The sequence below is a fragment of the Chinchilla lanigera genome, unplaced genomic scaffold (assembly GCF_000276665.1).
Source record: "Chinchilla lanigera isolate Chin_1 unplaced genomic scaffold, ChiLan1.0 scaffold00004, whole genome shotgun sequence".
Classification (NCBI taxonomy): domain Eukaryota; kingdom Metazoa; phylum Chordata; class Mammalia; order Rodentia; family Chinchillidae; genus Chinchilla; species Chinchilla lanigera.
In genome coordinates this window covers 8,411,020-8,424,741 of record NW_004955405.1, presented here as the reverse complement: position 1 = coordinate 8,424,741, position 13,722 = coordinate 8,411,020, and the positions used below count along the sequence as shown (strand labels likewise).

At 34.4% G+C, this 13,722-nt stretch overlaps 1 protein-coding gene across 1 annotated transcript in view; it reads left to right on the top strand.

Moving 5' to 3' along the window:
* Positions 1–13,722, top strand: part of LOC102016663 (sperm-tail PG-rich repeat-containing protein 2-like) — a 153,836-nt gene that overhangs the window by 19,131 nt on the left and 120,983 nt on the right. The window contains exons 3-5 of the mRNA XM_013519373.1: positions 2,973–3,085; positions 4,177–4,335; positions 6,795–6,959. Coding sequence (XP_013374827.1) covers positions 2,973–3,085; positions 4,177–4,335; positions 6,795–6,959 — 437 coding nt within the window. The remainder of the gene's footprint in view (positions 1–2,972; positions 3,086–4,176; positions 4,336–6,794; positions 6,960–13,722) is intronic.

Sequence of the window (13,722 nt, the reverse complement as noted above, 5' to 3'; positions counted from 1 at the left end):
CGAGATCGGGAATTGAACTCACGACCTTGTACTTGCCAGGCAGGCGCTGTGCCCCTGAGCTAAATCCCCACCCTCTAAGCTTAGTTTCTTAGTTGTCATTTCAATCACTATACCTCATACTACCTTAGTGTATGTATTAACTTAAAAGTATATGTTCAGTTGTGAGATTTGATAGTACTTGTACAGAAAAATGCATGATATATAAATGTGGAGTTTAAAAAGTGAATAATCAAGTCAAGAAATAAAACATTGCCACAGTTTCCTTTTCAAGCATAATGCTTTCTCTGTAAGCACTATCCTGATTTTTTATGGTAATCATGTCCTTGCATTTCTTTATACATTGTTAAATCCTCTTGGTGAAATGACACCTTTGTCATTTACCCCTGGTATTTCTTGTTCTAAAATTTTCTTTGTTTGATTTTAATATAGAAACTGTATCTTTCTTTGATTCTTGGAAAATGATATATCCTTGCCATCCTTTTATTTTGAACAAACTCTGTGTCTATGTTTAAGAGGGTTTCTTGTAGACAGCATAAGTCTGGGCCTTGCTTTTTTATCCAGTGTAATAATTTCTGCCTTTTAATTGAAATATTGGGAACTTTACATTTAATTTTATCATCAGTGTCATTGGGTTTACCTTCACCTCATATTACATTCATTTCGCCTATTCTTTGTTCTTCCTTTCTTTCTCTGCTGTCATAGTCACTTTCTAGGTGCTGGGACCCAACATCAACAATTTAAAGGAGAAGAAGTTTTTTTGGCTCGTGTCATAGTTACTTCTCTTGTGGTTGAGACAAAATAGCTGCCACTCAGAGTTAAAGGAGGAAAGGTTTATTTGGCTTATAATTCCTAGAGGTATCAGTCCATAGTTTTCTGGCTCCAAGGCAGGGTGGCATGGCAGAGGAGCATTGCAGAGGAGAAACAGTTCATGACAGGCAGAAGGCAGCAAGTTACAAGCGATGACCTCCTTTCTATCCCTTGTAGCACTCACACCCTGAATCCTTGCATCACATACTTGATCTCAGTATAACACACCCTAGATCTAGCCAACTCTGAAAAACCCACCCATGGCTGATGAGGCTTTAGGGGACATCTAGACACAAGCCCCAACAGCTCACATTTTCAGTCCATGGCTGGCTGGCACCAAGACAGAAACCATGGTGGGAGGTCCTGTGCAGAGCAAAGTTGTCTGAGTCGTGATGGTCAGAGAGAGAAAGCAGGAGCCCTGGAGGGAGATAGACCCTCCCAGGTCACACTTCCAGTGAGCCTCCACATCAACTTCCAGCAGGAGAGCATTCTCTCCATCAGTGAGTACAGTGCCCCTATGGTCCAGTCAGCTTTCAAAAGCCCTGCTCTGAAGGCATAATGCTTTAGGGGGCAGTCTTCATCTAAACCATAGGATCTACCTCATTGCATGAATTGAGTTTTAAAAAAAAAAAGATCATTTTTTATCCTCACTATTGTCTTGTTTGCTAACACATCTTTGCTTTTTTTTTTATTTTAAAGAGTAAAAGAAGGATAACATAATAATGGGGGGGATTACCAAATTACAAACAAAGTGGTAGGAAAGTATCAATGGTTATTGTTTTACGTATTGTTATCTACAAGATAGTTTCTCAGGAAAACAAATAGACAGATAATAGTGAGTTACAGACAAAAGAGGTAAGAGATTATCAATAGTTGTACTATACTTTGGTATCTTCAAAGTGGCTTCTAAAGAAAATAAATAGAGCTATACATGAGTGACCTATTGAATAATCATTAACTTTTCTCAATGGTTGTTGTAGGAAACACATAATAATAGACATACATCCATTTATGAAATAGGATAGGAACAATACAAACATTACAGAGTTATGGATAGATTAGTAGGAAAATATCAATGGCTGCTGTAATACATGGTGGTATCTTTAAAGTGGTTTCTTAGGAAGACAGAGATAACGCAAGGAGGATCTAACAAGTAGTTACAGCCTAAAGGTTGTCAAAAATCAAGTGAGCCGTCTGGGGACATCTTTGCTTTATGTTTAAATGGTTGCCCTAGGTTTGCAGTGTACAATTCTAATTTATCACAATATTCCTTCAAATAATATTGCACTACCTCACATAATACCTAACACAACACAAATAAATAATTCTTGTTTTCATTTGCATTTTAATACAAATTGGACTCCAAAGAAAGTTTCATGTAGCATATCTTTTACTATTAGTTAAGATTAGCAAGATTTTTTATGTACTAATTATCACCATAAATTCTTCACTAATACATATTTTCCTTTAGTGTACAAGTTATGTGTTCTTTAATTCTTTTCTTGCCTGTTAAATATAGCTGCTCTGTCTAGTCTCCATTTTGAATGTCAATGTTGATTGAATGATACTAATTTTTTAAAATACAGTTTTGAAATAAAAAAATTGCTCTGTCAGTAACTATCCAAGTTTGTCTGATATTTTGTTTGCTTGTGCCAATGACATTTTTAAACCTTTGTTTGCAGTTAGTTAATCAGTAAATATTTAGTGAGTACTCACTATAGTATGTACTATGGAGTCATTATCAACTGGCTACTATAAACCCACTTTGTATTCTTTCCAAGTAGCTTGTCTCTATAAATTTATATTGCTATTTTCTATAAAATTATGCTGTTTTACATTATAAAGCAATGATTTTCTCTTAATGAAATGTTTTATCAGATAAATATAAATACCATTTTCATCTTGAAGACAAAGGTTTTTTTTAATTTTCTCTAGGTATTTTTTTCAGTTGTTCAGTAAGCCTGGTTCTTTAAGTTTTACAATTTAACATATATTAATAAAATTTTGATCTTGTATAGAATTTTAAAATATAACTTCCTTGAGCTAGCCATTAATTCTGAAAATATAGTCTCAGTATCCAGGTTACTAAATTATATATATTTGGACTGTTTTTTTCTCTGAAATCCTATCTTGTCTCCCAGTAATACAGTTTTATTTTTTTATAGATGGCTATGCACCATTTCTTTCTTTGACTGCCAGAGAAAGTACTTTTACTGTTGTCTCTCATATTGAAAATGATGTCCCAGGTCCAGGACACTATAATGTTTCAGAAGCACAGGTACATTTATAAAAGTATTTATAATTGTCTTAGTTAATGAAAATAACTTTGTTTCTATAATAGACCAAAATGTCATCTGTTGTCCCCTTATATCATCTTCTTTTTGTTTTCAATCTATATTTTTAAATTCAAATGATAGAAAATAAATGTGTTTGGTGTTCGTTGCCTGAGTGGATATTTTTCATTATTCTGTATGTTCTGTAAGAAGCACAAAGGTGTTACAGACTGTGTGGCCCATGAGAATGGGAGAATCATACTCAAGTAAATTATGGCATCTGGAAATAGTGCACATGGCAGTAGAGTGAAGGAATGCTTTTGTGCCTTTCTGTAAAGCTATAGCCATTGCCATTGTTTTACGTTTCCTATTTATGCAGTTGAGTCTGTGACTAGTGTGTCTTCCATGATTCCGATTCACTTTCAGAAATAGTATGACTCTAGTATTTTCATAATCATAAATATGCTGTTTTACCCTTTTGAAAATTTGTTTGAATTAATTGGTTATTAGTCAATTGGCAATGTCATGATTCTGGAAAGTCCAGATACGTGGCATGGTGAACCTTAGAAGATTCTTCCTGGTGTGTTTTACACAATGAAAATGTTTAAAACTAACCTGAGCATAAAACTAGTCTTTTCCAACAAATCTATATGAACTTCCCTGGAAATGAACAGTACGTTATTTATGGAAATAACTACTCCTTCACAACCTCGGAAGATTTGCCTTTTCACTGCAATATGAATACCAGCATTTTTAAAGGTCACTTCAGAAGTATAAATTTTCCAGTGTCCTGCTAAATATACACTCTATTTCTGTTCTGTATCTTTGGGAAGTTTATTTTTGATTCTTGTTTTAAAACTGCATTTTCTTGTATTCTGTTAGATACAGTAAATACAGTAAATTTTAAATTCAGAGTTAAAACTGATAACTATGATTGTCATCTTTTCATTATTCTGTTTTACTAGAGCTATGTTCCCAACTAAGGGTCTTAACTTTTTTGGGTTAGGTTTTGAAATGGCTTTTTATTAATTATTTGTCAAGTAGGAAATATAAAGTAGCTCTTATTACTATTTCATAATTTTTCTATCCATTTCAGTATAATATAAAAGGAGGCCAAAGTCTACAAAACCGAGAGAAGCGTTTTAAGAATTTTATTTCAGATAACCCAGGACCTGCAAGTTATGGACAGTCTTATTGTGGAACACTAGGTATCATAAAGAAAGAAATAATAGAGCTTAAAGATTGTCCTCAATCAGTACGTTACTATTTTAAATCATATTTTCAATGATATTTTAGTTAAAATCAAATAGAAATGCTTTAATATTTTATGTGATGTCAATACATTTAAAAAGCTTTACTATAAAATTTAGTAGTATCCATACTGTGGTTATTTTATAATTAAATGAATGGTCAGTGATGTTTACAAATTTTAGTTGTTAATGATATTAGAGTATCTAACTTCATTGCTTACTCTGCCAACCCCACTGCTAGAGAGTGAACCAAGGTGTGCATGCTAGGCACCCCCAGGCTCACATTTTGCTCTTGAGAAATCCGTCATTACTTCCAATGTCTAAAGTGAATAGAAAGTAAGGTTTTTTTTTTTTTAGCCACTGGCTTACCTATTTGTACTACTCAGTTTCTTTACATATAGAGGAAACTCTGCTTAAGTAACTGCTAATAAAACAGTGATATTAAAACCTGGTTCCTGGAAGGGAGAGTGTGACTCGGTGGTAGACCCCTTACTTAGCATGCATGGGACTTTGGGATTGATTTCCAGAACTGCAAACCAAAACAAAACAAATTAAAACCCCCAAAACTATAATTCCTGAAATAAGCTAAAAATTTAGACAGAACAGAGAGACAGAATAGAGACATGTAGCAAGCTTCTAATTCAAAACAACATGCGAAAGGTGTTAAATGAATTATTATATAATTGACTGTCATAGGAATTCAAAACGGAATGAGGAAATCTGGCTTTGAGATGGGCCCTGAAGAACAGGATTGGAATATACATTTTAGTTATGGAGTGTTATATAAGCAGAAATGTGAAAGTAGGCTTTTATGGGAGGCGATAAAAGGATTTTTAAATTGGAGTAAAGACTCTATGGGAGACTATATTTGTAAGTGTATGCTGGTGTTATATAGTCATTTCATACCAAACACCTATTGAAATAAATCCTGTGGATTTGGTCACATTTTATTTGGAGTATTTTCTTATTTTGTCATAACTTCTTTTCATAGCTCTAATTAGTTACATTTTAATTAATTCTCTATCTAGAAGTTAATCTTCTAAGGCTAAATTCTTAGTCGAATAATGTCACTGCAATGACAGTGAAGTTGAATATCAGATATTTCATGTGTGGGGGCAAAGTAAATATTCATTTACTCATGTAAGGGTTTATGAAATGAAATCTTAGAGCCATAGTGAGATGTTTCTTAGTAGCCCAAAGTTGAGAGTCTTTGGAAGAAATAGGGGAAACAATTGAACTCGGTCTTAAAGAAGAACTCATGAAGGAGTTAAAAAAATTCTAGGAAAGGAAATCACATGAATAAAGAAATTCAGGTGTGTTTAGTAGAGTTACGTGTTCAGGGAAGTATGCAGAGTACTTTGGAAGGGCTAGGGTACAAGACTTAATGGAGAGCAGCAGAAACAGAAGATGGAGAAGGAGATAGGTGATGCCCTTTGGAAAGTCTTCATATCATGCAAATTCTTCTGGAAAGTACTATACTGAATGGAGGGGAAACCATCCAGTGCTTTCCTGTTTTAATTTGATAATTAATCTCATAAGTGTTACTGAACTGCTTAGTAGTTATCTTGACAGATAAAAAATACAGTTCTTCCAGTTATAGTTTTTAAAATAAGATAATTATATACAGATATGTGTAATACAACTGTGCACCTTATTTATGCATCCAGAAAGTATAGGGATCAATATATTCCTAATAAATCAATTTTCCAGATAACTAAATTTTTAAAATGGTAATATTTTTATCTGATATATTTTATATTAATGTTTCTAATATATATCAGTCCTGTTTTTAAATTATAAACTGTTTTACATTAAAGCAATTTTGAATAAAATGATAATGAACTCCGAACTTTTGACTCTAACATTGGTATTTTGTTAATTTTGGCAAAGCTTCCTTTATTATTGAATCTTGTATTTATATGACTTTATACATTTACAACTTGTACATCTATATTCATAATTCAAAATAAATAAAAAGTTTTATATTTAAAATTTTTATTTAGGTTTTTATCATAGACATTTTTTGCTCTATAGTTTGTATTTTCAGCATATTTATACAGGTACAGGTGATGAGCTAAGTCAAGAATTGTGAGGAATGGAGCCAGGAAATTTTATTGAAAGTGTTTGTTCTTGTATGGCAGGTTGCACTGGTGATGTGGCTATGTAAGTGCCTTTTCTGAATCAGTAGTATTTGCTGTAGTAAGTGACATAAATAGTTAATTTAGTGAGAGAAAATCCTGGCATCTTATGGTGTCTTTAAATAGTATCTGTTTTGTTAGCTTATGAGTTGTAAATTTAATTCAGTTCTTTAAGATATTTTTACAAAACAAACATTTTTGGTTTATATTGTGAAATTCATTTAGTCAACATTTGTTACTTTTTAGTAAATCTTAATATTTTGTTCTGTATTTCCTTTTCTTTTGCTTTTGAATAAATAATGTAAAACAAATATTTCTATCTGAAGAAAATTTTAAGAACACCTACAGTTACCAGAAATGTAGATGTTCCTTCAATTCCTTCTTGTGGACAGTCATATGGTTATAATATTAATGAAGATGGCGGAATTACAAAATGCTTTCCACCTGCAAGTGATAGCACGCTGGGACCAGCATACTACAAACCTCAGTTTGTAAGTATACTTCACTTCATAGTTATAGTTGTTTATGAGCATTTGTTTTAGTTCATGTAATACTAACTATACTAATAGGCTCTCAAATTTCATTGGCTTCTTATGGTAGAACTTCTTTTCCTCATGTTCATGGGTGTGTCCCCATTTGGCAGAGAGGGGATTGAGGATTATGAGTGAGAGATTTTTGTTGATCAAGTCTAGCAGCTAAAAATGTTACACAGTCGTACTTAATTATGAAGGAGTCTGGGGAATATAGTCTTAACTCTATATCTGGGAATAGGAATGCAACTATAAAAATCATGAAATTCCATTTATGCAACACTATTATGTAACCTAAAGATCTCTTAAAATATTGCTAATTGTTTCTTTTATATCTATTATAGAAAAAAATTTTTGTTCTGAGTCCAGTCTAGTGTTACATGTTGCATTTACTTGTTATGTCTCTTTAGATTTCTTTAACTTGGAGAACTGTTCTTCAGTCTTTCTTTTCCTTTTTTAAAACCTTTACTTTTTTGAAAAGTTCCTTCTGGTTATTTTGTTGATTATGCCTCAATTATGGTTTTGTGTATATATATTTAACTTTAAAAATTAAAAAAAGAACAAAACAGCAAGGAAGACAAAACAAAAACAACAAAAATGATACATGACCTCAAAACAAAATGATAGGAATTTACAATGGTTGGTACATTACATACTGTTATGTTCAACAAAGTTGCTCAGTGCACCAGACATAAGAATGTAAGACTGATCAAATAATCAAAGTCAGTAACAAGTAAAAAAAAAAAAAAAAAATTGGAAATGATGCAGAGCTTCACCATACAAGATGGTAGGAGTTCATCAATGGTTCTTATACTGCATATTGTTGTTTTCAGATCAGTCAATCTGATTACCAAATTCAAGCATGCAAATTCTGTATCATTTTTATGGTTCTCTATGTTGTTTTGTTTGTGTATTTGTTTTTGTTATTTTGTTTTTTTAAAATGAAAAACAAAATTTATATGTATATATAAGGACAGCTGGAATAGGTGTATTGCTGATGTCTGTGGTTTATTGAAAGGAACAGTGCTTAAAATTTTCTTTTTTCTTGACCAACTTTGCATGCTTGAATTTGGTTATCAGAATGACTGATCCATATATTTTATAAATAGATTGAGGTTATGTATTTTGACAGGACTACTACAGAAGTGATGGCTTCTCAATGCATTATATTAAGAGGAATAAAATGTGCATTTGTCCCATAATTGGTGATGTTAAATAGAGGTGGTATTTTCCTATAAAGTTACTTCCTTTTTAATTTCTAAATTTTTGCAGAGCTACTATAAGGCTAAGTAGATAATTTATCATCAAACTTATGCCTACTTGTTTTAACATACATTGATGATGGCTGAATCACTTTTAGTATGTTTATCAAACGCTGATTTTCTAACTTTATATTTTCTTTAACTTCTATTCACTAACATTTTATTATAAAGAACTTTATTTTCTCTTTTATTTATGTACTCTGTATCAGATTTATTAATTCCTACCTTACTCAAAGGGTTATAATTTCTCTCATTATTTATTTTGAATCTTAACTGATTCTAGATTTGATTCTGGGGAGCTGCTTCAAGGTGCTTCTTGTGTCCTTTTGACATACTCTTGTCATTCTTTGAGCATTTCCTTACCTTCTGGCATAAGTAAATGTTTCAGGTTCATCTTGGCTGCTTTTTTCCCTTTCCCTAGGGGTGGAATGTGCTATTTGTTTAAGGAGGTCTACTTTCATTAGGTAGAGAAGGATTTTTATTCCAAAACAAAATCTACATACTAGATCTGTGCGTTGCTCTCAATATCAGCTTCTAGGTCATCTCAGTGACAGAGTTAGAAGTGTATATTTGCTTGTTGTCTATTAAAAACATTGAGTTTATAACTATGCCTCCAGTTTCCATCTAATCCCACAGATTTATTCTGGTCTTTCCATAGTTAAACTGCTTTTTTTTTACAGTGAGAAGTCTGGCTCCCATTATTTTCAGTATATTTTCTTATCCTATAATATTTTTAAAGTAGTTTCATAATTTATAACCCAGCATTGCAAAAAAATGGACTGGAGAATATGTAATAAGCTCTTAGCTCTAGAAGATCTAGAATCTGTACAAGCAGATTGCATAATGAGGGTTACAGCCAACCTGTAAACTGCCTGCTTGAATGCTGAAGAAGTACCCCGGCACACACACACACACCTTCACAAGGTTGGAGACTGACTGACTCAAGGAAGGTAAAGAAACATCTATCCAATTATTACTTGACCTCTCAGGAAACAGGCTGAGACCCACTGGCAAAAAACACAGAATTTAGAGAAGTAGTCTAGGAAAATCACTAAACAAACAAAAATTTCAGAGCTGTTATATTGTATTATAAAAATGCCCAGTTTCAACAGAAAGTTGTGAAACATGGAAAGGGTTAAAAAGAAACGTGAGGACCCTGCTGCCATTACAGTCTGAGTCTCTACTCTATGCAGCCGATGCAGACAGGAGATTCTCACTCAGAAGGCCCACGAACTGCTCTCACCCGGGTTTGCATGTGGGTCCTCTCTGCTCATGCCCAGCACCCAGTGAGGTACTGGAGCAGGTGCTCCACAAGCTGCTGACACTGTGGTTTGGGTTTGGGTCTTGCTTGCGCCCCGACCTCCTAGAGGTCACAGACATGGGCAGTCTGTGATTGCTGTTGGTGCGGCCCAAGTCTAGCTCCTGTGCATGTCTTGAACTGCCTGGAGACACAGAATCAGGTGGTCCACAAACTGTTGACCCTGCAGTTTGAGTCTGGGTTTGCCTGTACCCTGAACTGCCTGGAGACACAGGTCCACTGGTCCAGGATTGCGCCACCAGTGCAACCCAATTCTGGGTCATATGTGTGCCCTTAACTGCGAGGGGATGCTGAATCCGACAGACTGACATCAGCAGACATCACAGTCCTGGAAGAACTAAGTGCACTTCACCATCTGCTGGAAAGCCCCAGACTAAGAAGTGCACCTCAGTGGACACTGAGGGGCAAGCCTGACCACCAGCAACACTAGGGCCTTTGCTGAACTGCCAGGGAAGAGCGACTACTAGCTAGCGGCCTTTGCTGAGCTGCCAGGAAAGAGAGAGACTAAGCTTTCTGCATCCGGTATCAAACATGACAAGACGAAGGACTAAAACACAATCTCAGAACTCCACCCCACTAAGAAGAAGACCAGGAGACATCAACATAGGAGAACTTGGTAAACACACACCTGGAATTGCTGAAATGATTGCAATGGAAATAAAGCAACAACTTCATCAGGCCATAGAAGAGATGAGATCAGAAATAATCTCTCAGGCAAAAAATGAAATGAGAATAATAATGAAAGAACTGCTCAGCACATCTGAAGAAGAAACATATAAGCAAATAGAAGAACAAAGGCAATGGATGGAAACATTAGAATAATATAGAAATGACTTAGAACGCATGAACCAGATTCAAAGAGACTTCCAGGAAATCAAAGCTTCCACTGAAAACTGCCAAAACCACTTGAATGAAGTCGAAGGTAGAATTTCAGATTTTGAAGACAGCATGGCAGCTAGCAATCTTGAAAGAAAGGATCTCTTAAAATCAACAAGGAACCAGGAAAAATAAGTTGAAAAGCTGCAAGATCAGGCATAGGGGAATAATGTACAACTGATAGGAGTCAATGAAACAGCAGGAGGCAACACAAATGACATACAAAGAATATTTGCAGAAATAATAGCAGAAATAATAGCAGATAATTTCCCAAGTATGGAAACAGAATCTGATATACAGGTAAATGAGGCATATAGAACTCTTAACTAACCATAACCAAAATAAAACTACACCCAGACATATCATAGTGAAGATCCCAGATGTCCAGCAAAAGAACAGAATCTTAAAAGTTGCTAGAGAAAAGAAATGATTACCTACAAAGGAAAGCCCATCAGAATCACAGCAGACTTCTCAACACAAACCATCCAATCGAGAAGAGCTTGGAGTGAAGTATTACAGGTCCTGAGACAAAATAGCTTCCAACCAAGACTGATGTACCCTGCCAAACTCTCCTTCAGATTTAATGGAGAAATAAAATATTTCTGTGACAAAGAACAACTGAAGAACTTCACTAGTGCCAAACCATCACTGCAAAGAGTACTAAAAGATATTCTATTTTGTTTTTTTTTATGGTTTTTTTCCAGTACCGGGAATTGAACTCACAACCTTGAGCTTGCCAGGCAGGTGCTGTGCTGCTGAGTTAAATCCCTAGCCCCCTAAAAGATATTCTAGACAAAGAAAGAAATGACTGCAATTTCAAGAATAACAATAGAAAGGAACTCTCAACATGAGCAAGCAGTTAAACAGATAGGAAAAGTAGGAAAGCAACAGCAAGTAAATAACATGACAATGGTAAGTCAGCATATATCGGTTATAGCCATAAATGTAAATGGTCTCAATTCGCTAGTCAAAAGAAACAGACTGGCAGAGTGGATTAAGAAACAAAATGCAACAATATGCTGTACACAGGAAACACATTTCACTCAAAAGGAAATCCATAGACTGAAAATCAAAGGACGGACAACAATCCTCTGTGCAACAGGAACCAAGAAAAAAAACAGGTGTATTATTATGTTTGCAGGCAATATAAACTTCAAACTGAGAACAATCAAAAGAGATAAAGAAGGTCACTAGATACTTGCTGGGGGAAAACTGTAAGAGGATGAGATAACAATCATAAACCAAATATCAGAGCACCAAACTACATAAGACAAATCTTAACAGACATGAAAACCTATATAATTAATAATACTATTGTAATAGGGAACCTCAGTGCCCCTTTGACACAAACAAATAGGTCAACTGGACAAAAACTCAGCAAAGAAATAACAGATCTGAACCAAATCTGTGAACAAATGGACTTAGCAGGTGGATACAGAATGTTCCACCCCACAAAATCAGAATATACAGTTTTCTCAGCTGCACATGGGAGTTTCTCTAAAATAGACCACATTCTAGCCTATAGAGCATACCTACCTAAATGCAAAAGAACTGAAATTATCCCATGCATATTATCTGACCACAGTGCAATGAAATTGGAAATTAATGACAAAAGGAACTCCAAAAACTCCATAAACACTTGGAAATTAAACAACAACCTCCTGAACAAACAATGGGTCACAGAAGAAATTAAAGAAGAAATTAAAAAATACCTACAAACGAAAATGTAAATACAATTTACCAGAATCTGTGGGCTGCAATGAAAGAAGTCCTTAGAGGGACATTTGTAGCGGTGAACTCACACATAAGGAAAACAGAAAGAGAACAAATAAATAGCCTAATGCTGCACCTCAAACTTTTAGAAAAATAAGAACAAGTCAAGCCCAAAGCCCAAAGAAGGGAGGAGATTATAAAGATCAGGGAAGAAATTAATGCAACTGAGATGAAGAAAACCCTCCAAAAAATAAAGGAATCAAATAGTTTGTTCTTTGAAAGAATAAATAAAATTGATAAACCCTAGCCAAACTTATCAAGAATAGGAAGGAAAGAACTCAAATTCATGCAACAAGGAATGAAAAGGATGAAATTATTACAGATTCCACAGAAATTCAGAAGATCATTAATACCTACTTTGAAAATCTTTACTCCCATAGGATAGAAAACTCAGAAAATGACAGATTCCTAGATTTGTACAAATTACCAAGGTTGAGTGAAGAAAATATAAAAATCCTGAAAAACCCAATATCAATTAATGAGATTGAATATGTGATTAAAAACTTACTGACAAAGAAAAGCCCAGGCCCTCATGGATTCACAGCAGAATTTTACAAGAAATTCAGAGAACATTTAATACCAACACTCCCGAAACTCTTTAATGAAATTGAAAAGGAAGCAACTTTCCCTAACTCATTTCTAGAGGCAAGTATTATACTGATACTAAAACCAGGGAAAGAACAAACCAAGAAAGAGCACTACAGACCAATCTTCCTAATGAATATAGATGCAAAGATACTCAGTGAAATACTAGCAAATAGAATGCAGCAAATCTTCAAGAAAATCATACATCACGACCAAGTCAGATTCATTCCAGGAATGCAGGGATGGTTCAATATTTGCAAATCAATAAATGTTATACACCATATCAATAGAGCCAAAGACAAAAACCATATGATCATCTCAAGAGATGCAGAAAAAGCTTTTGACAAAATCCAAAAGGCATTCATGATCAAAACTATACAGAAAATAGGAACAGATCCTTACCTCAACCAGATCAAAGCCATCTGTGACAATCCAACAGCAAACATCATTCTAGATGGACAAAAACTGAAAGTTTTTACTTTAAAATCAGGAACAAGACAAAGATGTCCACTGTCACCACTCCTGTTCAACATAGTTCTGGAACCACTAGCCAGAGCAGTTAGACAGGAGAGAGAAATAAAAGGAATATGGATAGGAAAGGAAGAAGTAACTTTCACTATTTGCAGATGACATGATACTTTACATGGAAGACCCCCAAAACTCCACAAGAACACTCCTTGAATTAATCAACAAATTCAGAGTGTAGCTGGATACAAAGTCAACATGCAAAAATCAATAGCATTCCTATACATGAACAACAAACAGACTGAGAGAGAAATTAAGGAAACCATACCTTTCACAATAGCATCCAAGAAATTGAAATATTTAGGAATCAATCTAACAAAAGATGTAAAAGATCTATTTAATGAAAACTACAGTACTCTGAAAAAAGAGATTGAAGAGGATTTCA